General features: G+C 42.9%; 3 protein-coding genes across 4 annotated transcripts; 2 read left to right on the forward strand and 1 right to left on the reverse strand.

Annotated features, from left to right (window-relative positions):
* Positions 1-465: 465 nt before the first annotated feature.
* Positions 466-3,143, reverse strand: LOC140280407 (cytoskeleton-associated protein 2). The gene is made up of 7 exons (XM_072375734.1): positions 2,877-3,143; positions 2,671-2,723; positions 1,757-2,556; positions 1,358-1,670; positions 1,212-1,272; positions 815-1,100; positions 466-731 (listed from the first exon to the last, which is right to left on the reverse strand). The coding sequence occupies exons 2-7, from the start codon at positions 2,713-2,715 to the stop codon at positions 470-472; spliced, it is 1,767 nt and encodes a 588-aa protein (XP_072231835.1). The 5' UTR covers positions 2,716-2,723; positions 2,877-3,143; the 3' UTR covers positions 466-469.
* A 1,282-nt stretch (positions 3,144-4,425) lies between these two features.
* On the forward strand, positions 4,426-8,298 carry thap12a (THAP domain containing 12a). The gene is made up of 5 exons (XM_072375128.1): positions 4,426-4,604; positions 5,127-5,244; positions 5,453-5,551; positions 6,118-6,154; positions 6,273-8,298. The coding sequence occupies exons 1-5, from the start codon at positions 4,501-4,503 to the stop codon at positions 8,078-8,080; spliced, it is 2,166 nt and encodes a 721-aa protein (XP_072231229.1). The 5' UTR covers positions 4,426-4,500; the 3' UTR covers positions 8,081-8,298.
* A 1,358-nt stretch (positions 8,299-9,656) lies between these two features.
* Positions 9,657-25,263, forward strand: LOC140279260 (uncharacterized). Of its 2 annotated transcripts, none has more exons than XM_072374387.1 (11): positions 9,657-10,010; positions 12,426-12,546; positions 14,550-14,657; positions 14,743-14,779; positions 14,903-16,701; positions 16,791-16,821; positions 17,927-19,683; positions 19,813-19,861; positions 20,377-22,175; positions 22,962-22,998; positions 23,096-25,263. In XM_072374387.1, exons 1-11 carry the CDS (start codon positions 9,916-9,918, stop codon positions 24,625-24,627), a joined length of 7,365 nt encoding a protein of 2,454 aa, XP_072230488.1. In that variant the 5' UTR covers positions 9,657-9,915; the 3' UTR covers positions 24,628-25,263. The 2 variants fall into 2 exon arrangements, with proteins under 2 accessions (XP_072230488.1, XP_072230489.1); XM_072374388.1 differs by having other exon boundaries at positions 23,099-25,263.
* Positions 25,264-26,977: the final 1,714 nt, after the last annotated feature.

Consider the following 26,977-nt stretch of genomic DNA (forward strand, 5'->3'; position numbering starts at 1 on the left):
ACTTCAGAATTGATACATGCAGAAATGTACAGCACCCATATTTACTTTAAACAGTGAGATGTCACTTCATGACTGTTCACACACACTGGAGTCTGAAGGTCAAATTTAATCTGAACCACAAAAAAAAAAAATCCAGCATTGAGACCTGCAGTGTAAGCGTAGTCTTTAGTCTCTCTGTAGGTGCTGACATGGTTGTCACAGTAACTCGTGTGAAATAATGTGCCAATGCATTTATTTATCTTCATTTCAACCAACTTTACTTTTAAAAACAATTGTTTCTTGTAGTGTTAAATACACTGTCATCTTTTAATAAAATAAGGCAGAGTTTCCTCTGCCTTCAACATAGAACAGGATAAAGTAAAAACAGAATAAAGCTTTGTGCGGATTAGTTTATATTAATAAAAGAGTCCATTAGCTTTCGCCCTCATATAGTTGAGGGCTCTTCTTTTAGCAGAAATACGGTGATTTTTCACAGTCTGTTCTGGTCAGGGAGCTCTTCCATAAGTGCAGGATTTTTTCTGTAAATGTAGGCGTTGGGATCATCATCCAGCCTCACCAGCTCAGCCAGCGATGACACACAGGGATCGTGATCGACGAGCATCGTCGGCAGGCAGGAGGATTTACGCTGGATGCGGCAGGAGCGGCGCACTGGCGTCAGAAACTTGAGATCCTTGATGTTGCTCTTTTTGGACGAACTTGCAGCAGTCTCACCTTCAATCGTTTTTCTGACACTACACACAAGATTACAAGGGGATTATAGGGGGGGCCAAAAAAAACAAAACATGGTATTGCAAATGAAAATTGATAACCTCACCTTTGTAAGTACGGGGTAGTCTTCACACTGTACTTTATCACAGAGGCATCAGTCAACTGTGGTGTTGTCTCCTTCACGTCTTCATCACTTTCCACATCGTCTTCATCACTTTCCACATCGTCTTCCTCCACTTTCTGGTCATCGCTTTCTTCTGCATCCTCCTTCACTTGCTCAACATTTTGCTGCTGACAAATGTCCTCAAGCACCTCATCCGTTTTACATTCGTCTACAGGTTCGCCGCAGTCTGTTCCAACGTCACACTCATCTGTCGCCCGTACAAGTTCATCTGGAGACAAAATTTATAAATGGTAAAAGCAAAATAAAAATATTGAGAACGGGTACAAAATGGTTGAGTTTGCCAAATCTCAGCTAGTTCCAGTGGACAGATGTGACTTACCGTCACCACATGTGGATGGAGTCGTCATGGCCTCCAAGGCGTCACAGAGGTTCAAAACAATCTGTTGACATAAGAGTTTGATTTATCACAACATAAAAAAGGTAGACTGGCTCATTTCTGAAAAAGAATTCTGCCCATCTGCTTACATCATCCACTCCTGAGTCAGAGTTTTCAAGCAGGTCCAGCGTAGTGTCCATTATCTCCGGAGTTAGACTGCGTTTTGTTACTTCTGCCCCCCGAGTATCTGCATAGTGAGTGGGAACTGCAGAGTCCAGCTTGGGTGCCTCCGTACTGGGATCGGGTTTGAACTGCGTGACCAGCTTATGCTCAGCATGAGACTGAGGTTTGAGATCATCTCCCGCTTTTGCAGAAACTTCATTTTTCGAAGGTGCTGCAGTTGCCATCGCAGGCCTTTTGAGAGTCTTACCCTTAGAGGCCAGCCAGTCAGCCAGTTTTGCCCTGTTTAGAGAAGAAAAGGAGTCAAGCATTTTTAAAGCAAAGTAACACAAAAGCCAACTTAATCATGTTTACAAGAAAAGCTTTACCTTCTCTCCTCTGCTGTCTCCACAGTTAATCTGTACTGGCTGAGGGTGCTTGAGACTGTTGGTTTGTTAACCTTCTTGTCAGCCACCACAATCTTTGGTTTTGCATTTTGATTCCCACTTGCCTTGATGGAAGCAACAGTAGTGTTTCTGGAGCTGGCAGTTGTTAAAGTTGCAGAGACAGTTCTGGTCGGAGGGCGAGCGGAGCAGAATCCAGCAGGACGGCGGCTGCTGGCGGTGGGCTTGGACAGCTTATCCGGTCCATCAGAAACTGATTTGGACCTTGCTAGCGCAGGCTTTTGTGTGCCACGCCCAGGCATCGCAACAACAGATTTGGAGAAGTTCTTTCCGGTCACATTTCCAACCCTTTGTCGCTCAGTTTTAGGTGCTGGTGGTTTGGGATCTGCTGCACCCACAGCATCATTTGACTTCCAGATAGACCCGATTTTTGACTGAACAATCTTGCCTTTGTACAATCCCGGAGCAGATTTTGATGGCACCACAGCTGCTGGTTGCTTTGGAGCCGCTGCAACGATTTTCTTCTGCTTCACAGCCTGTTCAGTGAGAAAGACTTGGCTATGCGTTTGACGCATGTTACGAGCAGCAGCAGCTCCTCTCCCATCTCTCTGGACATACTTCACCTTTTTCAGAGCCTCCCCAGATAATGGCTTTGCTTTAAGAGGCTCATCTTTTGCTACGGTCTCTTCCCTTTTGTTGCCTTTCAGCTGGAATGGAACAGATGTTTTGTCTCCTTTGATAGAAGACTTGGCTCCATGTGCAGGCTGAGCATTTTCCTTGTTTTCCTAATACAGTTCAAACAGAGCAACCATTTAGTGGAGCTGACGTAGATTTAATGTAAATTTGCATTTCGTGCAAAAAGACAAATATACAACAATAATCACAAAAGATCAACTTACTTTCCTATTGGTGTGGTTTCGCCTTGAAACTGTGACGTTGTCCATAGTGTAGCCTGTACTCAATATTTAAAAAATGACATTAACGGTTTAACGGAATAAAGGTTAGCGAGACGTTAAACGTGTAGCTTTTCATGATGCTCTAGTTGCACTGTTGTGCTTGTACTTAAAATATTTTAAAGTAAGGTTAATGAAAAGCATTCACTTACCCTGATGTGTTTGTTGACCAAAAAGCTCCACCAATACAGCAAACTGTGAAAGGAAAACACGTTACATTCCCTCTGGAGGCAAAGACATTCAATTTGACTTGGCGCTGCTGCTCCAATTGGTCGCGCTAGTATCGCGAGAGAATAAATCTAACCAATGAAATGTCACCCAACCAAGAACGAGATTTTAAGAGGACTGCCTTCATTCATTTCCCCCATACAATTCTATCCCGTCTGTTTGAATGTTTAAACCCAAATAGAATTCCTGAAGCAGCGGTCTGAACACGCCCAATGTATTTAGTACTGGTTTCAGTCAAAATGAAAACAGCAAGGTGACGTCAGTTAAACATAAGACATCCAGCTGTTTTTTAGGACACATCACATTTGTGTCACATTAGTGTATTCCTGAATTGAGCCGTTAGCACAGTAAAGTGACAATATTCTTATTAAAGCAATTAAACGTATTGGTATAAATGTGATAGATTTATAAGGCTCCCGGTGTGTTACGTATGTGTAACGTACGTTACGGTGTGTTATGTAAAATGTTAATTTCATGCTACATTAGAAACGAACAGTGTATGAAACATGCCGCGGCATGTTTTCAGCCCTTCAAAAACCCGCAGAGGATTATGGGACAGAGGCGAGACTCGCGCTCTTTGGTACGTTAGTAAACAACTGTGTTCAAATTTCCCTTAAAGTAAAATCACATTAGAAACAAAACTCATTTGTAAGGTTGACTGTGTCCCTAAAGAGCAAGTCTTCAAAGGATCTAAATATATATGTGTATAATGTATTCTTATTAAAATATGTTGTGCCCCCTTTAGAGATTAATGGGTACACTAAAAGAGAAATTGGGGGTATATATATCTTCTTTCTTTGTTTATTATTTATTTTTTACAAGCCAAGTATCAAAATGTCTGGTTTAAACACTGACTTAATCTTTTAACAAATCTCAATGTTGAAGTCCATTTCACTGACATTTAGTTTATACCTAAATAAATACTAGATAAAGGCATTTTAAAAAGTATCTTATTCACCTCTGATGTTCAGGATGAGAAATGTTTCAAGTGGGTGAAATACTAAAGTAGTAAATAAAAAGTATTTCAGCTGTTTCATTGTATTTCATTGTGACGTGTGTTAGAATAGTTGACCGAGTTTCTGCTATTCCAATAATATTCCAAAATAATATATTATATTAGGGATAGAATGTGAGTGGGCTTACTTATTCTTAACTTATTGTCTATTTTTATTTCATTTTTGACTTATTAACTTATCCTATCTTATAATAAATTAGACTTCAACATAGTTTTGTATCGTACATCCACAAACACTGTAACATACTGACATGGCCAGTAAATCCATACAAACATTTTCACACCTTGCCGTGTATATATGTTTCCAGTTTTAATGTTTTTTCATGTTCTGTTTCTGATATGCAAAACTAAAAAGTTTAAAAGACTTAAATAAATTATTTTTTCTTAACAATCACGGATCACATTTTGTGTATTTTATTTTGAAAGCTAAAATCGGAAGTCCATTTTTTGGATGGGGGCGGGTCTAACTGTCTGTAAGCTAATGTTAGAATGAGCTGCTTCTACGTCCGAAATATTAATAAAAACACAGATTTATGATTGAAAAACCTAAAATGCAGAATCGCTGCGCTGTGCCGAACTGCCCGAGTGGCAAATCAGACTCCCTGCCTCTCTTCCGGTTTCCTCGCGACCCAGAAAGGTAACAAATGTTAGCGCCGATGCTAATTCACGCATGAAAGTCCGGTGAGAAAATGACTCAAACTTGCAGATGAAAGTAGAACAACTGCACGTTCACCGGTGTTTATTTTGAGTTAATGTTTATAGGTTTGACAGGTGACGTTACTAAGCCTATCTAGCCTATTTTTTAAAAACGCCATTTGTGAAGCTGCTGTGAAACATCACGGTCAGCACAGTAGCGGTTAGACCATGTGAAAAAGATTATCCTTCTTGCTTCGTTGTGAGACACGAACATGACCTGTATATCTAACAGCTGTGACACTCTGGCTTCACATCTGACCCATCTAAACTGTTGCCAGATATTAAGGTTTTTATTTGATCGTCCCACTCATAATGAGACGCGTTTGCTACTGTGGTCTTCAAGATTATATAAAACATTTTATGCCTTGTATTTGAGAGGCATTTCACAAGATTCAAAAGTGAAATACTTTGCTGCATTCTGACTTCATAGTTATTTGACTTAGAAACTTGATTTCTTCATCAGGTCCAGGAAGTGGGTTGAAAAGTGCCAGAGGAAGGAGCTTGTAGACAAATCGCCCGAGCAGCTGTGCAGATACTACAGACTGTGTGGAAAACATTTTGAAACATCTGCATTTGATAGTGTAAGTTTTATCCTGAATTTTCAGCACCATCTTTAAGAGTGCAGTGCAGTGTTCGGGTGCATTTTCAGTCTTCATGGAAAGCACCACATCAAAGTTGAAAAGAGCTTTATCCGGATCTGCAGGAAAAAGTCAGTGTTGTGTGTGTTTTCGGATTGCAAGTTTAAGATAATAATCTTGTTTTGGGGTTCTTTGTGTGCTTTGGTCACAGGATGCTCAGGGTACGGTGTTAAAGGATGACGCCGTACCAACTGTTGTCGATGTGCCGACCCAACCTCAAAACGGACAGGTGAAGCGCAGTAAAGAGACGGTAGGAAAACAAATTCAGCATTGTTTGCAGTGATGAGGGGAAAACTTTGAACATTTTCAATCAATGTGTTCAGACTTAGCTCCTGCTTCGATTGAATGGAGGGACTCTTGTGATGGACGGAAAACATAACGCTGTTGTTTAGGCAATGCTGTGGCAGATGCAAAATAAAGACAAGAAACAGCTACAAGAGAAGAACAGGGAGATCTGAGAAGGTCCTCTCAGTTCATTAACTTAATCTCTCTGTGTGAGGCATAGTGTATTATTAATGAATAAAACCATTTTGAAATCCATACAGAAACTGACTGGCTGCTAATGTAAAGATCTCAAAAATAGGAGAGTGATAATCGCAACAGGGACAGTCATAATTCCACTGAATAATCAAACTGGTTTATCGTTAATCACCTTAATCTTTCATCATAGTTCAAAGTTCTGATCTGTTCATTATTAATGTATTTAATCTTAATTATGTGGTAATAAATTATGACTCCAATATACTATCTCTTAGATTTTTTGATTGCGTGATTTAGGTGTGATCACATTATGAATTCATCTGTTTTATTTTGCAGACCAAAGATGATGAAATGGAGAACAAGGGAAGGAAAAGTAAGTAGAAATATTGATGCAGGCTCTTTGACAGTGAATCAAAGGAGGGCCACAACTATGACAAGATTAAATAACCGTTAATTGAATTTCGGCAAACTGTCTCTTGTTTCTTTTTCAGAAATGAAAAAATCTCAAGCAGAGGAAGATATCCAGATGGCACCAGAGGAAGAGACACAGAGGAAATATCTCAAGTCATTATTTGAGGTTCTTCTACTGTTGGGAGAGCAAAGCATTCCCCCTACGGGGCCTGCAGATAATAAAGAGGAAGGACTTAAGTCAAACAACTTTCAGGCTTTGCTAGAGTATCGCATGCACTATGGAGACGAGGTACTGAAGAAAAGATACGATGCGTGGAAGCAGCGCTGCTTCTCAGACGAGCTGAACCAGTTGATCGAGGTGTGTGAGAACTATGTGCGCGCTAAGATAATCGAGGAAGTTAAACAAAACGGCTTCTTCTCGTTGCTCACCGACGATCCGGTTAAGATCTCAGAAGAGTGGTGCCTCCCTGTCTTTCTTTGTTATGTGGACCAGTCCGAATGCCAGCAGGAGAAGTTTGTGGGGTTCTTGAACTTTGGAGGAGACGAAGGCGACCTGACAGAGAAAATGCTTTCTGAAATGACCGACAAATGGAGTTTAGACATGGAACAGTGTAGAGGTCAGGCCCACTCCTGCTCTGGGACACATTTGAGTCAAATTAAAGCATTTGCTGCCAAGCTGATAGAGAAGTATCCGAGGGCAATACTCACATTTAGGTCCACTCATGCCTTGAACGTGTCACTGGCCAACGGTATGGCGTTGTCAGGCGTTCAGCTCGTCATGGTTACCTTTAAGAAGATTGAGTCCTTCTTTTATCAGTCGCCTTCACTGCAGTTGGAGTTTGAGCACGCCATTTCCATGTTCTACCCAGACAAAGAAGACAAGGCCAACGAACTGAAGGAGATCTGCCGAGGAAGCTGGACCAGAGGACAAGATGCGTTTGAGGTGGCGCTGGACGTCATAGAGGCACTGCTGCTCTGTGTGGACAGCGTGCACGACAATGAAGACATGAGGTGGAATGACCACGTCACACACAATGCCTTAGAGATCTCAAAGGCAGTAGCTGATTTTGAGTTCATCATGGCGTTGGTCGTGCTGAAAAACGTTACGACGCTTACGCAGGCTTTTGGGACAAACCTACAAGGGAACGCGGCTGATGCCTATTCCGCTGCATCCAGTTTAAGCGCTGTGTTGCACTCCCTGAAGGAAGTGGCTGACAACGTTGACGTTTATCACGAGTTCTGGTACGATGAGGCCGTCAACCTTGCTGCAGCCATGGAGGTCCCAGTCAAGGTTCCTCGGCCGTTCTTGAGGAAGCATCAGGCGGAACCCGGAGCCAGTCAGCCAGAGAGTTACTATAAGGAGCACCTGTCTGTCCCCGTGGTGAAACAGATCATTGGCGAAATGGATGAAATCTTCAGTGAGGACCACCTGAGGAGACTGAGATGTCTGTCCCTGGTCCCTACAGTGATAGAGCAGCACAAATCCACACAGCCTGAAGAGGAGAATGTACAGGTGTTTAATAATGACATCCCAAACGCAGGAACCCTCTCAGCTGAGCTGCACTGTTGGTGGGTGAAATGGAGCAAAAAGGGCAAAGACGAGACTTTTCCCTCCAGCCTCAGTGAAACTCTGCAGCTGGCTGACGTCAAGTTCTTCCCGAACATGCTGGCGATCCTCAGACTTCTCAGCATCCTGCCTACTTCAGCTATGGAGAACAACTGCGATGTCGCGCACGAGCTTTTCAGGATGTACATGGAGAATACGCCTGACAAGTTCAAATCAAAAAGCCTGGCTCTTTTGAACATAAACTGTGATGCTGGGTGTGATCTGGATGCAGTGGTTGAGATCTACATGAAGACATACCCTGACTGGCAGGAAGTGTCGTAGTCGCCCATGAGGCACTCGAGCCACTGGACAGACTGTCACTTTCTAACCCTCTGGTTTGTTCAGCCTTTCTTGCTTTCTCGTGTTCCACATAGTCGCTGAAGTAGAGTTTATTCTGTTGGAAGATTTGTTTAAATGATTTCTGTGGATGTTTTTGGATCATGCCACATTATTTCTCAATGTGAATGTGTGAATAAAAAGACATAATGTTTGATTAATAAGATTTTGTTGTCCTCATTCTTCTTTGGTTTGCCAAAATAAATATATAACTGCTGAACTGGAGGTGATGGTGCCCTTGAAGCAAATAATCATCACATAGTCATTTAATTTAGTTTGAATTTGAATTGAACCGTGAACATGTTTTTGCATTGCGAATTCAGGAACAAGCAACATCAGGCAACCATCTATCAGCCCCTGACTCAAGCCTCCACTAAAGTATTTAGTGTTAATTAAATCTAACATGACGGCCAAGTAATAGAAATTGTTTTAGCTAGTAAAATTTCCCATAGCAAATAATATTACCCCTTTCAGCCATGCCTCTTTGACATTAAACATGAAGTTTTAGGTAAATATTTGAAGTTATTCTCTTTTTTTCTAGTCGCAGCTTCTTTCCGTTAGGTGAATGATCTCCAAAATGATGATTTTGCCAAGTGAGTTGCCATCTTAAAGCTGGGACAATATCTGTTGGTTACTTGGGTTTAATCAAGTTTCTGTCATCTTGATCGCAGTAGCTTTTGTACTGTGAAGCCATAGAATGATTCGACTCATTCATTTCTAGATTAATTTGATTTTGGCTGTCTTGAATCACCCCCAGTAGGAAAGGCCCTTATGACATTTTTATTTGCTATCCACCATAGACAGTACCACCAGAAGGATCCTGAGGGAGGCTGCTGTGAGCTGTGTTCTGCGTGTTTCTTCTGTTGCACAGACGGAATTTTATAAAGGGAGACTAACCTGGCGTAGACTGCTTTAGCCATTTTTTATTTACATGACAAAAACACATGGGATTTAGTATACAGATTCACTCTGTGAGGTAACAGTGAAAACCCAATAAACAGTTGATGGTTTTCATTTAAATTTAAATTATAATGTAAAAAAGTAGCTGCTTATCAGAGAGTATTAAGTCAAGACAAGAGAAGTATCCCACTTCTGCTTAATGCTTGTGTAATGTCAGGTGGGGTACAAGTAAACCCTGTTTTTTTCCTTACTATGACTGTAAAATATGGTATTATCAATCAGCTGCATGTTGTGGGGAGAGTTATTGGGACTTGTATTAGTAACAGGCTCATAAAATCCTGGCCGTGGCATTTCAAAAGATACTGTATGATAAATTCTTAGAAAAGTACATTGAAAGCCATTCCCTGCTAAATACTTAGTCGTGAGACAACGTGGAACTAACGCGATGCCATTTTCTTCAACGTGATAAGAACAAAGTGCGCATTTTGTATTATTCCTCGGTGCTTTTAAAGGGTTCCGCAGGAGTGGGAGATGAGTCATCTTGACCCTGAAACGCTTTGGCCAATCCCGACCGGTGCCATCCTGCCCTCTGGTGGTGAACATGCCGTACAGCACCGACTAGTTCCTGGTTGATGGGATAACACGCTTTCGGGGACTGTTAGCTCAGCTCGCAACATAAAACTTTTGAAAGCATGGGATTGGTCGGTTCTTAGTTTGCCAAAGATACATTAAACGAAAATAATATTAAAATCAACTGTGTTGGTTGCAGTTTTTGTTCGAGGTATGGCTCTGTAGACAAGAGTTTGCTTACAGTAGGCTTGCCAGCTTGCAACCGCCAGCTACGCTAGCTAACTTGCTTGCTAGCTCTACTACAGTCCAAAATGACTGACTGCTGCGCCGCAGCGAACTGTGATTACCAGCAACGGGAATCCGAAAATACTACTCCACTTTTCAGCTTCCCTTTGGACCCGGAGCGGTAAGAGTTGGGCTTATTTAACTTAGCTTTGAGTCATGATCGAGCCGTTGAGCATGCAAAATGAATGTGTTAGCATCGCACTGTTAGCATTGGCGTTAGCTTAACATCATGTTGGCTAATAGTGACACAACTCTGTGGAAAATGGCGCAGACTCGTTACTATTGAAAGAAAAGTCCATGTGAAATGCACTTCTCTCAGTCGTTGAGCCTCGGAAACCGACGCAGGCTTGTGATATTGGCGCTGCCCGCTTAGCACCGGGTTAAACCGTTTCGCACACGGAGAGAAAGCGCTGTGAAAAAGTTTTTGTGTTATTTAAATCGCCATCAGTGCGGGACACAAGCCACAAGAGAGGCAACAGAAGCGGGACTGGCGTGACCTCGTTCACTGCGATATTTAACATCCATGTGGTTACCGCTAACCTAAGCATATAATTTAGCACAATAATTGGCCAGTAAAGGAAATTCTGCGCAAAGTTAATTACTTAGTTTGTTTGTTTAGTCTGTTCACCGGTGATACCCGTTGAATCCCTTATTGCTACCACTCTCCTGTTTCACGTAAACATTTCGACTGTTTTAGTGCGTTTTAGCAACCGGGTGATGGATTCTTTAATTTGATTGAATCGCTGGTCGGATGTTGGATGGTAAACACTTAAGACCAAACGGAAAAAACTGCCAGCTAACACATTGCGGGGGTCTCAAACTAGTTCACGTCCTACCCTGTTGTGAATTTGCCGCCCATCATCGTGTTGGGAACCTGATGTAAACTGACACCCATCTCATTTTTATAAATAATAGCTGGGCTCAGTCGTCCATGTGGCTAAAGCTGTGTGCACCAATGACATAATTTGGTCTTGGTTGATCGCAACTTTAAAACATAATCCTGAAAAGCATTAAATATCAGTGATTAGCTGTTGTCTGCAGAAAGAAATAACACTCGTTGGGGGTAGTCTGTTATAAATCTTACTCCAATAGCTTGAATGCCATGAGAACATTTAAGTAATGTTTCATAAAAAATTGTTACAACGCAAAAACGTTTTGAAGACGAGGCGTTTGCAGGCTAATGGGATAGTAGATGATGGAAATAAGGACGAGGTAGAACAGATGAACCCAACAGCACAGTTACAAAGATTTGTATATGCAAATGTGTGGTGACATTATAGTATAATAAGGCAACAAGAGAAAGAAAAATGAATAGATAAATGCATTAACAACAGATGCAGCTATCGTAATCATATAATCATCATAATAGTCATTTGGATGTACGATTAGAGTAATAATAGGGATAGAAAGCTTTCTACTGACCCGGATCGTTTAGGGCTGGCCCAGAGCTCATGCTTCCATACAAAACCAGCAGTGTCTTTTTGAAATATTTTGTACAGACGTCAGTCCGACCTTTAACCCCAGGAAACCATTTGTGAGAAGCCCTTCTCCTCCCACAGCACCCCAGGGCTGGTAAATTCGAAAACTGTGTAGTAAGACAGTAAAAATACAACGAAAAGGAGGAATAAATGTCAGTTATAACTGTGGATAATAATAGTAATGAATAATATTCGTTCTCATAATATTAGCTGTAGTTATTGTAATAATTCTAATGATAATGGTGGTAATGATGTACATGCAGGATAATGAAAGCATATCTTTAGACGAGAAACAAAACAAAATTGATTCCTGATAAAACAGTTCACCATTTAAGTAGTAAACAAGATGGATATAGATATATATAATAAAGGGTAAATATCCAATGCTAATTAATGATAATAATTCAAATTGTTGTAATGATTTTCCTGATAACACAGAGAAAGAAATGAAAAGAAAATAAGAAATAGATTTGCATGTTCTGGCAATAGCTTTATTGATCTAATGAGGATTCATGTTGTTTACATTTTGAAGTTTAAAAGTAACAGTAAAAATGGCTCAAAGGGAAAGTAAAATGGGTAAATGTTAAAGAAAAAAAGAAATAAATACCTGAATAAAATAATACCAGTGATATTCATCTGATGATGGAGTCGAAAGGAAGAAAATACGTAAAGAGATGAGTGAATTGACGACAAGAAGAACTCGGAGAAATAACAATTCGGCAGATGAAACTGGTTTGATTAACTTGGTAATAATGTTATTATTGCCATGGTTTTATGAAATTTATAACATTTCATTCATCCATTTCATACACTGACACTTAGTTTGAGGAAACGTTTGCAATATCACGAGCAAACCTATTTTTTTTAAAACTGTTTAGCCAAACAGGAAGTAAACAAAGTTGGGCTTTAAAACTGAAAGAAGGCGAGTTCTCAACTCTTTGATGCCTCCAGTGGCTTTTGAACCATCGTTCGCCATTCTTAGCTGTTGACGCTTTTCATCATCAAGTCTGAAATTGTGCGCCTGGCATTTGATCCTCTTCTCCTTTTGTATTTTTCAGTTGCAAACAATGGTTGAACAACTGTCACCGCCAGGATTTGGCATCGGAACCTCCAGAGCAGTTGCATAAGCTGTACAGACTGTGTGCGAAGCACTTTGAGCCCTCTATGATCTCTCAACAGGTAAGAAATGAACCCGATGCTTTATAGTCCATCGTAACAAGACTGTGTCCTGTTAGGGCAGTACACGCTGACCTTTTCGTGCAGATTCAGTTGGTTTATCCAAACCTCTGACTGGTGTTGTCTGTAGAAAGTAGGATGCATTTACATTTAGCTTTAGAGTGTGAAACACCTACTTCATGGGTTCAGGAGAATAACTCAGTCTTCCTCAAAGTGGGTAGAAACAAAAGGCAGCAGTTCTGTTGCCCTTCCAGCTGAGCACATCCTGGAAGGTTTCTGTTTAATCTACTTGGTCCAACTTAAATATGATGGGAAATTGAGTTCGGTGTGTGCTCATTTTGTTACCACTAGACTTAACGATCCTTTACAGGGTAGTGTTAACAAATCATATTGTGCAACGAATAGAGTCTGTATCAAATGTTAATGCATCTTTGGGTCATTTAACACCTTAAAGTCAAATATTTGTCTACAGAATTGAGCAGTGTGGATGTGATTAATTGAATAAATAAAGATTAATCATTGAAGCCTCCCAAACCGCAGCTCCTCGCCCTTCTTTTTCTCTCACATAAGGTACATCAGCCCCTCCCTGCTGAGCGCAAACACACCACGGTCACAGAAGAAATGCCGTCAACTATGTTTGGCAACTTTTAAACTTCTTTTCAGAGCCTTTTTGCATAAAAAGCACCCAGCGAAAAATAAGCAGCCTGTTTAATGAACCTTGAATCTTCTATCTCTGTGCGTCTCTTCTCTGCTTCGAACACAGAGATCGACACCTCGCACATGTGCAGAACAGGTAAAAATACAGCCAGTGAGTGGCAGCATGACCAAGAAACAACCGCTGAAAGGTCCACGCTGCTCTTTAGGAGAAAAAGATATCAAACTGGCCATATGTCATCTGCTTTTTTTCTCCCCCCTTAGCTTTCAGCCGAGACAGCTGTTAAGCTTCAGAAAAGTTTTGATTGAAGTCAGGCAAAGATAATGTCATGCAAATGCAGGGTAATACAACACTTATTATTCACAATAATTTTGACATCACAGACTTATAGAGCCGTTTGCTAGCTTAATATGAGCTTGTATGGTAAAAACCAGGAGGACCTAGAGTTTTATTCTAGTTGAGCGGTGACTGAGTGGAGGTGGCGTCCTCTGGTGATGTAAACGTGCCGTTTTTTTTCTTGGTTCTGTTCAGTAAACTTTGACTTTTCCAGCTGCTTCGTCCACCAATGTTTCACAGGACCGCTGTCTACGTGTAAAACATCGTGGTGGACGGAAGCAGCTGGAAATATCCTGTTGTGACATATGACGTGACGTTTTGTGAAAACATTGACTTTCAGGATTATTTTCTTCTAACTGTCTTTATGCATTGACCGAACTTGCATGTATCTAATATGGTGTACTTTGGCTCTTCCCGTGCTGCGATGAAGCTGCGAGTAACATTAACGCAAAAGTGACCAGTGTGTGACTGGCTGAATAGCATCACTGTAATGACGCAGTTTATGTTGTGTATCTCGTGTGTGAGAAGCTTTAAGAGCAACACTGACTTTTGTTTGGCCTGGAACATACTTGCTTTTTAATCGCACATTCATGTCAGCAACTTACTCCGCACTTGCTCTCATACTTGCCTGTTGTACTGTGGCTGTTACGGGAGGATTCCACTAGGGGGCACACTGGATTACTCAGACGGGGTCTTTTTCACCAACATCTTGTAAATATGCAGGTATCTGCTCACTTTCTTTACAAGTTTGTCTTCAAAACTTCTGATGATCTTCCATTCGGTCAAATTTAGCTCTATTATTAGCCCTTATTGCAGACGAGCATTAGGGTGCTCCAGACAAATTAGAGGATACATGAGGAAGCCATGGTAACGTGCGTAGCCATTATTAGAAAGTCTATCCCTGGCCAAAGACTGTGTGTTGTTGTATTATTCTTGTTATTAGGTACGTTAGTGATGGGGAACTCCTTCGACTCAAACTTTAGCTTTAAATTGTGATCTGCTCTTTGTTTCTCAGAGTGCTTCCAGTTGGGTTTTAAAGGAAGATGCTGTTCCAACAATATTTGACCTTACAACGCCTGTCAATAAACAGTCCACCTGTAACAGGAAACGAGCCAGAGATCCAGTAAGTGTTGGCATTATTTTGGTTGTTTTAGATCAAACATTAAACGCTAAAAATCCAAATTTCATCTCTTTTTCTGTTGGTTTAGTCGGAGGAGGAAGCCGCTGTTGTGAAGAAAACAAAAGGTACAGTAATCTCCCGACGGTTTCTTTCAAATTAAAATGTTTTGGCTCCTGTTTTAGATTAACGATTTGGCATTTTTTAAACGCTAAACAGCTTTCCAACCAGAATATTCTCTGTCATGTCAGATAACACAGCAGCAGAATTACCAGATGAGACAAAAGAAGCACCTGGAGAGAACAGTACAGCGACTGACCTCCAAAAAGATAACCAAACCCATGAGGATGGAGCCATCTCGAGAGCAAAAGAGACTTTGAAAGTTTATTTCAAGGAGATCCTGGCACTGACAGGATTCAGCATCAATGGTGAAAACATCGGTGGTGATGAGCCGGCCGGAGGTGCGAGGGGTCAGCAGGCACGCAATCGTATCTGTGTGGAGAAAATCGACAAGAAAGAAATTCTGCAGTTCAGTGAAGACCTCATGCGTGAAGAGATCCAAAACAGCCTCCGCCTGGCACGATTCTTCTCCATTCTGCTGCAGGATGTGACCAACATAGAGGGCAAGGAGCAGATCCCGGTTTTCATCAGGTCTGTCACAGTTGCGGGTTTCCCACAAAAGCACCTCGTAGGGTTCTTACCATGTGACCTGGATGCAGAAAGTCTGTTTTACATGCTCCTCTCCGAGCTGCGAAATAAGTGGGGGCTGAGGATGGAGCATTGCAGAGGACTCACTTATCTCATTACAGGGAGCATGTGTCAGAAAATGCGAGATCTTACATGTAGAATCCTGCAGGAGTTCCCACAGGTAGTCCTGTCACCTAGTGACCCATACGCATTCAATATATGGATCATCCGCTGCATGCCTGTGCCGTCAATCCAGAAGGTGGCAGACACTGTGGAGCAGGTGGCCTCGTTACTCAGGAGAACACCGGAGCTGAGCAAACGATTGGAGGGAAAGATCCAGATGACATACGGGCATATAAAAGGGGAAGTTGAGAGGATCAAAACAGCTATCACTGGGAATTGGGAATATGGCACCGACGCCTTCCAGACCATGCTAGAAGTTCTTGAGCCATTCCTGACCTGCATCAATGAGATCATTTCAAAGGTGGATGAAGATACTGCTGAACAAATGGCTAAGCTCAAGCCCGTTTTGAAGAATTTCAATTTCATCATCACACTTGTTGTTCTGAAGAACACCCTCTGTTGTGTGAGCATTCTTAACTCGAGTCTCAGGGGAATAATCAGCATCAGCAGTACTTTGCAGTACACAATTTCTAATGCCTTAAAGCTGGTAAGCAAATACCAACAGGAGCTCGCAATATTTCACAGGAAGTGGTTTTCCGATGCAGTTGGCCGAGCAAAGAAGCTGGGAGTGGAAGTCAGTAAGCCAGAGATGGATCAAGCAGACACAACTGAGACCCCACTGGAGGACTTTTACAGAGAGACTCTGAGTCGGCCTATGTTGCAGTATCTTGTTGCAGAGGTGAAGAGGGTGTTCAGCACAGAGATGGTGAGGATTCTCCGATGGCTCTCGTTAGTGCCGTCTTACATGGCTGATCACAACTTCAGCATCCGCAGGGATAAGGTGGCAGACGCCAATTTAAACAACCTGGCACGGCCCGACACCTTCTACGAAGAGCTCGGCTGTTGGGAAGTGAAGTGGAGGCACGCGAGCAAGCGCAGAATCCTCCCAACCACAGTGTTCGCAACCCTCAAGATCCCAGATATTGGGTTTTACCCAAATGTGCAGAGCTTGCTGAGGGTGTTGGGCACCGTTCCGTGCGTAAATGCAGAGGCTGATGTCTACGGCCAGTACCATATGGTTCTGGAGCGATGCCAGTCCTACCTGAATGCCACATCGGAGGACCAGAGGCAGTGCAGCATGGCGTTTGTGTACGTAAACCAGGATGTGCACTTCAGTGTGGAACAAATGGTGGAGTCGTACGTCCAGAAGCATCCAGATATCCTGCAGCTGCTGCAAAGGGTATGTAGACGTTCGGAAGCAGGATGCCATCGAATTTCCATAACTCACTGTTCAGCCTGAAGTAACTTGTGCTTGTGTGGTTGTTGCAGGATGATGATACAACCAAGAAGCCTCCACAAGGTGAGATGACTTTCAAAATTCTGTACTTCGCCATTACTACCGGTTAATTGTACCATCATGCTGAAACGTGAATTCAGTATATACAGTGTAGGTAATTTTAAAAAGGACTACTTTAAACACAAAAGGCCCCTTAACACTGGTCAAAAAAACCTGGTCACCATCTTTTAAGTGCAGTATGAAAGTGTTTAATCAGCGTTCAGTCCTGCTTCAAACCAGGTGCAGGTTCTATTGTTGGCTCCTATTTGGCACATCATTGAAAATAACACTACAGCGTGCTGACTTTCAGTGTGGGTGCTGTGGTCATTTTTTCTTTACTGAAGCAAACATTGACAGACTAATGTCTCATGGCTCTGAAACTAACAGCAATACGTAGTGGACAAAAAGAGACGAGATGGATCTATTTCACTGTCTGGGAGACAGCTGACGGCTCACTTTCAGGCAGGCTGTGTGGGACGTAAACCATGCTTTTCAGACATCATTTTCCATCCACCTGTAGGCAGGACAGTCACATAGAGGATGGAAACTGTTACCACACAGGGCCTTACTGTTGCCCTTATCTATATTCAGATAGATGTCTTTTACAAAACTTCAGACACTTTGTTCCCCTACAGAACAGAGAGAATCTGTAAGATTGTGCTTAAGATTAACTGAAAAAGGAGAGGTCCAGCACAAGATTCCTTTGACATATATGTTTGAACATCTGTAAAACATGTGCAGCACCAGCTGACTGTTTTATCTGCAGTGGACTGATTTTTACTTAGTGACCCTTTAGCCACTCACTATAGAGAGAGAATGTCACCACAGGTTATTCTGTTTTAAAAAGGCATCGTTGCGCTATTACGCATTATTTTTATTTATTTTATCCTCACAAAGACTTTTCACAAACCAGTAAACATGTTATGATTTTGCTCATAAGCTAATCAAATCTTGATGTTCTCTGTGCTAAGAAGACCTGCAGCACCTGTGATCAGTGGGCGAGGAACACTTTTCTAGAGTCAGTTTATAGGTGTCTGTAAGCCATGAGTAACGACCAATTTGTGATGTGTGAAAAGTTTGCAATTACCATTGTGATCTCACCAAAGACCACTCCTGGCTTTCGTTTCAGTGGCGGTCCATGGAAACCATGCCGAAAAGGATACTGAAGAAGAACTGCATCTCATAAATCTAGAGATGGATGCTGAGAGGCTTGTGGAGATGAAATGTGCAGAGACTGACAGAGAAGCTCTTAAATCTGCTTTGCAGGCTGCAGTGACGGCTGCTTGCAGCAGTCACAGCAGGTTAAACAGCGATGGAGATGGAGAAGTTGAGTATGTGACCAAGTCTGAAATGAACGAAGTTCTCACTGTGTGCGAGAATTCTGTCAGGGAGGGAATCCTCATGGAAGTGGGTAGTTCGTTTTTTTCTCTGATCATCGACCGTGTCATGAAACTGGGGGAGAAAGACTATCTTCCACTCTTTCTTAGGTTTGTGGACAGTTTCGATGTCATGCGATTAGAGCTGATGGGATTCCTTGAGGCAGATCTCGATTGTGACCTCATGGTACAACGCCTGCTGGAAATAGTTACTGTGGAGTGGCACCTTGATTTGAGTAACTGCAGGGGTCAAGCATACCTGGGCTCTGGGGATGTTTCCTACAAGCTGAAAGCCTTTGCCTGTAAAGTTCAGGAGAAGTATCCTCTTGCTATAAGCACACACTGTTCTTCCTACTCATTCAACACCTGGTGGTCAAAATCAATCCCAGTGCCAGCGGTTAAAAGAGCCCTAGACACATTTGAAGAGGTCTTGATGTTTTATGGCAGCAGCGCTGCTCTAGAAAAACAGCTCGACCATGTGATAGCCTTTGGTCTAAGAGAGAGCTATGAAAAAGTCCAAGAGTTACAAGGGAAGTTCTGCTCCCTTTGGCAGGAGAAGCATGATTCTTATGAGGTGTTTGTGCAGATGCTTGAGCCCCTGGTCGAGTGTCTGGAGAAAGTCAAAAATAACCCACAGAGATGGAAATCCTTTGTGTCTGAACAAGCAGGAGCCCTTCTCCGCAAGGTTATGGAGTTTGATTTCATCATTGCGATGGTGGTCTTGAAGAATGCATCTTCTTTTACCAGAGAGCTCAGCGCAGGTATCCAGAAGGACCAGTTCAGTGCTGCATCCCAGCTTTGCCAAATCAGTGGTATTGTGGCCACTCTGAACAGAGTGAAAACAAATATGAAGGTGTTTCACCAGAACTGGTTTGATGAGGCCTGTGCGATGGCACAGAGTCTTAGAGTACAGATTGAAGTGCCTGAAAACTCTATGCCAAGAGATGGCATGATAAAGCCAGTCGGATATTACAAGGACTGCCTGAGTGTGCCCCTTGTAGACAACCTCATCAATGCTGTGAAGGATCATTTTTCAGAGGACCACAAAGAGGCTCTGAACTTCCTCTCCCTGGTCCCATGCTCAGTCACAGTGAGTTACATGTTTGAGAGCTTGAAGTCAAAGCCTCCTCTCTACAGCAGTGATCTGCCTGATGCAGACAACTTCTTCACAGAGCTGTGCTGTTGGAGAGTAACATGGAAGACTAAAGTGGCATCCGTGACTATCCCAAGCTCCATCTTCCACACATTACGCCTGCCGCTCATGCAGTACTTCGGGAACATCAACACCCTGCTGAGGATTATGTCTGTGATCCCCAGCACGGAACTTGAGGACTGCGGTGTTGTGATGCGCCACAATAAGTTCCAAGACTACCTGAGAAACACACGTCCCAAAGACAGGTCCCCCTGTTTGGCGATGCTGCATGTGGGCACGGACTTCAGCAGAGACCTGGACCGCATGGTGACCCAGTGTTTGAAGGTCACTCCACAAGCTTTGGAGGGTATCTGTCTGGTATGTACCTGTATTCTTCAACTGACTTAAACATGTGTTACATTTCTGTTTTCTTTGTATTTAACTCTTCGTTGTGGACCATCAGAGCGAGCATCAGAATAACTTTTAAACTCCTGGCTTTTGTTGCAGGACAAGGAATCCAAGAGTCTCATCAGGAACTCTGAAAACAATATGGAAGGTATGTTTTACTCTCCTCTTTTCTGGGGCTGGGCTCATAATCTCAAAGTTGGATCGAAAATAGATTTGTCTTTCTCGGTGGTGAGCAATAAGCACATTTTTGGTCGATTCCATTGATAGAACAAATGGCCTGTGCTTCAGCACAAAGAAATGGAACGACAGTCAATGTGTCTGGACATTAAGTCACAATACACACCCGTTTATTCCCACAAAACATTGTTTGAGCTGTCAGCGGCTAAGAGGACTGAATGCATGTGTGGGAGCTGCGTGCAACGTATCTGTTCAGCAGTCTGTTAACTGCGGTATCTGAAGCGAGTGCAGAGCTTTGTAGCTGACGAGGACCTTAATGCGACACAGGGAAAATGAAGGCTTTGTGTTGCTTATGTAATGATGCATTATGTAAATATGAATCCATCTGTAAATGCATATGAATATAGCCTCTTTCCTGCCATGCTTGGACCATATGTTTGACATAACCACTGTTGTTTTGTCTCTTTTTCTCCCTGATGTATGTAGTTGATTGTGTCAAGGAGGAAGATGAAGAGCCCAAAGTTCAGCAATCTCCTGAGAAGATACAGGACCAGGACATGAAAGCAGTAGATGAGAATGGGCACACGGGAGATAACCGTCAGAGTCTGGCCACAGTTTTTAGGCTGGCTGCAGCTCTGGGGAAAAAGAACAGCCGTCTTTGTGACCTCTCAGAAGAGGACAGAGAGCCACTTGTTCAGGAGCTCAAGATGTGCCACTGGTTTGGAAGCGAGAGCAAAAGCACACCGTCTATTAGTGATGATGAAATGGTGAACCTCCTCATAAATGGAATCAGAGATGTCATACTTAAAGAAATCCAGGAGTCTCCGTTCTTCTCACTGATCACAGACAAACCTGTTAGAATTGCTGATAAAACCCACCTGCCTGTTTTTGTCAGGTATGTTGGAGAGTCTGCACCAAAGGTAGAGCTCATGGGCTTCTTACCTTTTGATGAAAACTGTAATGTTGACCGGCAAGCAAGTAACCTTGCAAAGATTCTCACGGAAGACTGGGGCTTGCCGATGTCTCAGTGTCGAGGACAAGCGTTCATGCATTTGGGCTCAGGATATCAAAGCCTGAAGAAAATGTCTTTGGATTTCCTCCAGAGCTACCCGCCTTGTGTCGTAACACCCAGCGAGTCTTGTGGTCTTGCCCACTGGCTGGCTGGGAGCGTGCCTTGCCCTTCAGTGGCAAAAATGCTGGACATCACAGAAGATCTGCTGCTGTTCTTTGATGAATCTCCTTGTCTGGAGGGGCAGTTGGCACAAGCTGTTGATGGGCTTTTGAATATGCCACGAGAGGCTCTAGAGGAAATTCCTGAAACATGTTGCTCCAGGTGGAAAAAGAGAGAGGACTTCTTCGACATCCTTGCTGATACTTTAGAGGGCATTCTTAGCTGCCTCGACGCTGTTAGCTCCAGCACCACAGGTGCTAAATCCATGCACGCACAAGTTCTCTCTACTGCTCTGAGGAACTTGGATTTCATTGTCACCTTAGTGATTCTGAAGAATGCTTGTGCTCCACTAAGGAACTGCAGCACTGTCTTCCGCTGTGGAAACCCTGCCGACATCCTCTGTGAAGTGGAAAAAATCCCTTCAATCATAGAGACTTTTGACAAAATGTTAGAAAATGTGAGCGCTCTGCACTCCGCTTGGTTTGAACAGGCATTCCAGCTAGCAACCAAGGTCGCTCCTGAACAAGTGTGCTTCTCGGAGGAAGCCAACAACTACGATTCTCCTGAGATTTATTACAGAGAAAAGCTGAGTGTCCCACTGCTCCGAAGTCTTATTGATGAAATGAAATACTGCTTCTCAGACAGCCACTTAAAGGCCCTCTCAGTCTTGTCTTTGCTGCCATCTTGCAATCCACAAGCCATTCTGTCAGACTCCGTAGACAAGCCTTTCAGCCTCTACCTTACAGATCTCCCTGAACCTGAAGCCGCTGAGCAGGAAATCAACACTTGGGCCACTGTCTGGGGGGAGAAATACCAGGACGTTGCCCTTCCAACATCCATCGCTGAAGCACTTGTCCATCCAGAGTCCAAGAGTCACCCAACTGTTTCCTTACTGCTTAGGCTAGTTGCAGTCCTGCCCAGTGTCAGCATGGAGTGCGACCTGATGAAGACCACCCTGAATTCTATGAGGGATCTCTTTAAAAACACTGTATGCAGAGGTAGCAGGACAAATCAAGTGATGCTCATCTCTCACTGCACAACACTACAGAGGCTGCCAGAAGTCATCGAGAAATGCATGGAAGTAGATCCCGAGAGCAGTCCATGTCTGTCACAGGTAACTTCATGCAGCTCGCTGTGGATCATTCTGTAGTTGCAGACACTCGTCGTCCTTATTTTCCATGTGTGAAATCAATGTTTTTTTCATGATAATTAGTAACTGAAGTCTTTGGGTCCTCATTGGCAATTTCTGCTGGGCTTTTTATTTGTGTCGTCATTTATTTTTTCAAAGCACAAACAACTAATGAATTGTTAGCTGAATAGTTGAGCCCAGTGTCACAAGGAATTGGGAAGTAGCTCCGTGTGTAGCAGTTTCACAAGTCTGGGCTTAAAAATTGAGATGACACAAATCAAATTTGATAGGGCAGCGTTGCGTCAGAGTATTAAACTTCTAGTCTGTGGTAACATACAGTTCTCTAAACCCAAACATGTATTTTTTAACATCTAAACCCTAACCGTGTACTTTGAACTCCCGTCCTGAACCGTCTCCTGGCGACAGTGAAGTAGAAAAGTGAAAGAGGATGGGATTCAAACTAATGATTTCTTGCTTGAAGACATTGGGGGGGACAGGAGTGGTAACGTCATCAGAGTTGGGATGGGAGCTCCATCACACCAGAAAACAGAGGAAGGGAGATGCAGCAGTTGTACAGTTTTTGAGCTTTCCTTGTGAAATTGCTACATATTTTCTATGGTCTCGCATTCCTGTCTTGAGATTGTGTTGAATGGTCAGCGGTTAAATCCCTAACATCCCTCATCGTTGAATATGTAGAAGATACAGAATATGTGTTTTTGTAGCAATTGGAACCCGTTCTACTTAACTGAAGCTGTTGTACATCTGTTTTAGGTCATGGGAACTCTACAGAGACTGAAGTTGAATGGAGGTAAATGCATCTATCACAACTTCATTATAACATCATGGTATACTGTTTTGATTATGAAAGACAATGAGGTGAATTGGTTTTTGTGGTTTTTCCAAAGTAGGAAGCCTTGAGGAAAAACCAGCAGAAACAACAGAAGCATCCAGCATAGCAGACCCGCCTGCTGACGGAGAAGTGAAACCTGCTGATAAGGAACAGAAACAGGGGGTTGTTCAAGGACCAAGAACGGCAGTGTCTTTTTACGAGCCGCAACTACGTGAACAAATCATCAAGCAACTCTGGGACTCTCAGTTCTTCACGGTTATAACTGAGCAAACTGTTGAACTTGATGGTGAGCTCTATGTCCCGTTGTGCATCAGGTACTTAAACAAAGAGGACATCCAGTGTGAGGAAACACTGGCTTTCATCCCTTTCACCGAAGACTCGGTTGTCCTTGCCGAGGCTATTGAAACCGCCCTGTCTGAAAAGTGGGGGCTCAACATGGAGTATTGCAGAGGACAGGCCATGCTCAGTGTTGGTGAAGTAGGAGCTAAGATGAGGGCTGTAAGTGTAGCTATAGCTAACAAATACCCACAGGCTGTTAGAACTATCAGCTCTGCTTTGTCTCTCAACGTGTGGCTGGCTAAATCTTCTCCTGCCGAAGAAGCAGCCAATGGCGCGTTCCTCATAGGTAAACTGTTACACTGGCTCACAGAGGACGCAGAACGCCAAAACAAACTGGAAGACATGATCATGTACGTGTTCCAGCATGATGAAGGAAAGGGCAGCGAGTTGACGGACAAACTCACCAAGAACTGGGAGAAGAGTCATGACATGCATGAGGTAATGGTAGAGATTTTAGAAGCGGTCATGCTCTGCTTGAACGAGCTGAAAGGGGAGGGAAGTACTTCAAACCAGCAGCAAGCGTCACACTTCTTTGATGCGATCAGAAACTTTGAGTTCATCCTTTCTGCTGTGGTGCAGAAGAGCGTTTTGGGTCTAACAAAAAAGTTAAGTCAGTCTCTTCAGGGCAAACCCTTGGATATGTTGCTTGCTGTGAATAGCTTGCCCGATCTCAAAGCATCCCTCAGTAAACTCCAGAGCGACATTGACATCCATCACAAGACCTGGTTCGAGGAAGCAGTCGCCCTGGCTGCTAAACTCCATGTCACAATGTTGCATCCGGTGCTTCTCGAGCCCTTGAGCGAGTTTTACAAAGAATCTCTCAGCGTGAAGGTTGTTGAGCATTCAATAGCAGAAATCAATGACCTCTTCACAGAAAAGGTCTTGGATACCTTGAGATGTCTGGAGATTGTGCCTTATGCAATGTCCAAAGTAGAAACCAGCATTCTCAGTGGTCTTGTGTTCCGCCTGTACAAGGAGGACCTGCCCGATCAGACCTCCCTTCACTCTGAGATGAAGGCGTGGAAGGAGAAATGGTTGGATCCTCTGGCAGGCTATCTTCCAGCGACTGTGCTCGATACGCTCAAGACGTCGCAGATAAGAAGTTTTGGTAACATTGAAACTCTCCTCAGACTTCTGGTCATCTTGCCATTTTCAAGGAGGGAGAGCAACTTCAGGCAGGGAAAAAGAAGCTTGCAGGAGTTCATTCAGCAGGAGAAGAAATCTCTCACTGAGCTACATCCTCTGTAAGAGTTGCAGGTCTTCAGTTAGATTCGAGCAACGTGTGTGTGTGTGTGTGTGTGTGTCAGTGAACATCAGCATCACCGTACTGAAGGACTAATGTGTTCAGCCCTTACTGAGAACTTCTGAACACAATTTCTGTGTACATTATGGAATTTTAATTTGGTTGTCATCCTACAAAGCCCTGTCCTATGCTCTGTTTTTTCTTTTAAGTTTGTAGTTTGTACAGTTGTACTGCCCAATGGGACCAATGTCATGGCCTAAATGCATAGCAATGCCCCACTGATGGTTGTCAATGCTCGTGTGCCTTGATGAGAAACTAGTAATTCCCCTCATGTTTCATAATGATGCAGACGTTTAAAAGAAATGTCCCATTGGCTTTTTGAAAGAACTATTTTTTTCCATCATGAGAAAGAGCCCGACTGATTGATCTATCACTGTCATTAATTCATTCTAATTATGTAATTGCACCCTTGTCTTTCCTGGGCACAACTAGAAATGGTTAGTTCTATCATATCTGATTATTTCCCATGTTTCCTGCCTCCTTGCAGGAATTAATTTGCTGTATCTTTGCGAAGAATGTTTCCTTATTAGGAGAACCTTCATATATATTTGTCAAAAAAGTAATAAAATGATCCAAAAAGATTTTTTTGCTTGTGGGCTTTCAAGTTTCTTTGCACAAGTAAATGTTGAGCTTGTAGTCAGCTCTTTCAAGTCAACACAAGATGGCGCAGTGTAGCTATCGTTTGTCTTCCGAGGGAACCTTTGAATTTGTTGAGAAGTGGCCTTTGAAAATGGTGGATTTACATTTAGGTTTTGTCACAAATTTTCATTTCTCAATACCGAATCGAGTTATTATGATTTATGGCTCCAGGAACTACATTTACATCGATAAGCTGCATAGTCACAGAGTGCCTTTGAACCCCCCCCAACCGTCCCATTAGGATGAAGAAAAGCTACATACCACACGAAGGCTGTGATATGGTCATGCTTCACTGAAATTAAGGTTTCTCTTAAAAGTAGGTATATTTTTGATAAAGGCTAGCAGTGACTGCAGACCGTGAATTATATAAAGTGATTGATTAACTGCTCAGAAGCTTGTAGAAAGTGTCGTCTGTTTAGCTGCTACTTTATTACGTGTGAGGCCGCTGCAGTGATCGGTATGTGGGATAGACGTGTATTTGCCAGTGATGCAAATCATCACTTTTAGGCTCCATTGTTCCTTTTGTTATTTAGTTAATATGTGATTTGAAGAACAAATGTCTCCTACTGGACATTGGCTGCCTTTCCTGTTAATTATTTGCTATGAACTCCAGTTTGGCACAGTCACCCTCACAGGAGGAATTTCATTAATACAGCTACTGTACAGACAGGGACTTGAGATGGTGATATGTTTTAGGGCTTATTTAAGCTCTTGGTTTATTGTTTTTCATGTTACGCCAATTCTAAAGTTGCATATGAATCCCCATTCCCACTCTTGGCCCTATCTTTCTGAGGTAAAATGCCCCTTTTTTTTGGGATCAAGGAGTATTGGTCATTTAACCCTTCAGCCAGAGTGTTGGGGGAGGGGTTTCTGGGTAGCTAGGTGAGCACTATTCCTTGAACCACAAATGAAAGAGGGCACCTTATCCATGTAAGACAGAGAAGAGGGGCCAAGGCGAGGAATTGGGACTGGGCTTACCTGGGAGCTGTGACTGCTGATGCCTACCTGACAAAGCCCTGATTGTCGGTGCCCAGCTCACTGTGTCCCCTCTCAGCCGCTGAGAAAATCGACCTGCGTCTTCACCAGCTGGGATGTTCACGGGACTAACTGCAGCCATACACAACCACAGGAGCACACCGGTATCCTCTCATAATAACCGCATCTCTGCATCACCAACGCAGGAGCTACACATCTCCTTCAAGCTGCCTTATTCATTCACACTTTGGTTATACGAAAGGGCAGCATTACAGTTACAAAGTCCCAGGTGTGGCCTGTGTGTTGGAGCGTGAAGAACACATCCTCCCTCTAAGCAAAACAAGATATTGCCATAACTGACCCATGCAGCAGGTTTCCTGATGGATGTCAGGACTCTGCACTGATATAAGACCCGTGGCAGTCTCTAATCATGTCCATACACCGCCAGGATTTAACTATACTCTTGAGGGGAAGACACAAGGCTTAAATGGATTTTATTTCAAGGTTCCCTTTCAGGGAAAATTGGCAGGATAGACTACAATGCAGATCCTTCTTGTTCTACGACCAGAACTTTTGGTTTGAATTATTCAGATGTCAGCTTGTTGATTGTACTCTTAAAAAGAACACTTAATTTTTACTTGCTGTTGCGAAGCTACGATTTGAAACAGTATGTGAAGGATA

Source organism: Leuresthes tenuis, unplaced genomic scaffold (genome assembly GCF_036924035.1).
Source record: "Leuresthes tenuis unplaced genomic scaffold, fLeuTen1.0.hap1 SCAF_21, whole genome shotgun sequence".
In the NCBI taxonomy this organism is placed as follows: domain Eukaryota; kingdom Metazoa; phylum Chordata; class Actinopteri; order Atheriniformes; family Atherinopsidae; genus Leuresthes; species Leuresthes tenuis.

Coding starts and splice junctions, on each gene's coding strand:
- LOC140279260 (XM_072374387.1), top strand. CDS start 9,916: ATGACTGACTGCTGCGCCGCAGCGAACTGTGATTACCAGCAACGGGAA. Junction 12,547..14,549: donor CCTCTATGATCTCTCAACAG/GTAAGAAATGAA, acceptor TTTGTTTCTCAG/AGTGCTTCCAGTTGGGTTTT. Junction 14,658..14,742: donor GGAAACGAGCCAGAGATCCA/GTAAGTGTTGGC, acceptor CTGTTGGTTTAG/TCGGAGGAGGAAGCCGCTGT.
- thap12a (XM_072375128.1), top strand. CDS start 4,501: ATGATTGAAAAACCTAAAATGCAGAATCGCTGCGCTGTGCCGAACTGC. Junction 5,245..5,452: donor AAACATCTGCATTTGATAGT/GTAAGTTTTATC, acceptor CTTTGGTCACAG/GATGCTCAGGGTACGGTGTT. Junction 6,155..6,272: donor GGAGAACAAGGGAAGGAAAA/GTAAGTAGAAAT, acceptor TTTCTTTTTCAG/AAATGAAAAAATCTCAAGCA.
- LOC140280407 (XM_072375734.1), bottom strand. CDS start 2,715: ATGGACAACGTCACAGTTTCAAGGCGAAACCACACCAATAGGAAA. Junction 1,101..1,211: donor TCCATCCACATGTGGTGACG/GTAAGTCACATC, acceptor TTTTGTCTCCAG/ATGAACTTGTACGGGCGACA. Junction 732..814: donor ACTACCCCGTACTTACAAAG/GTGAGGTTATCA, acceptor TCTTGTGTGTAG/TGTCAGAAAAACGATTGAAG.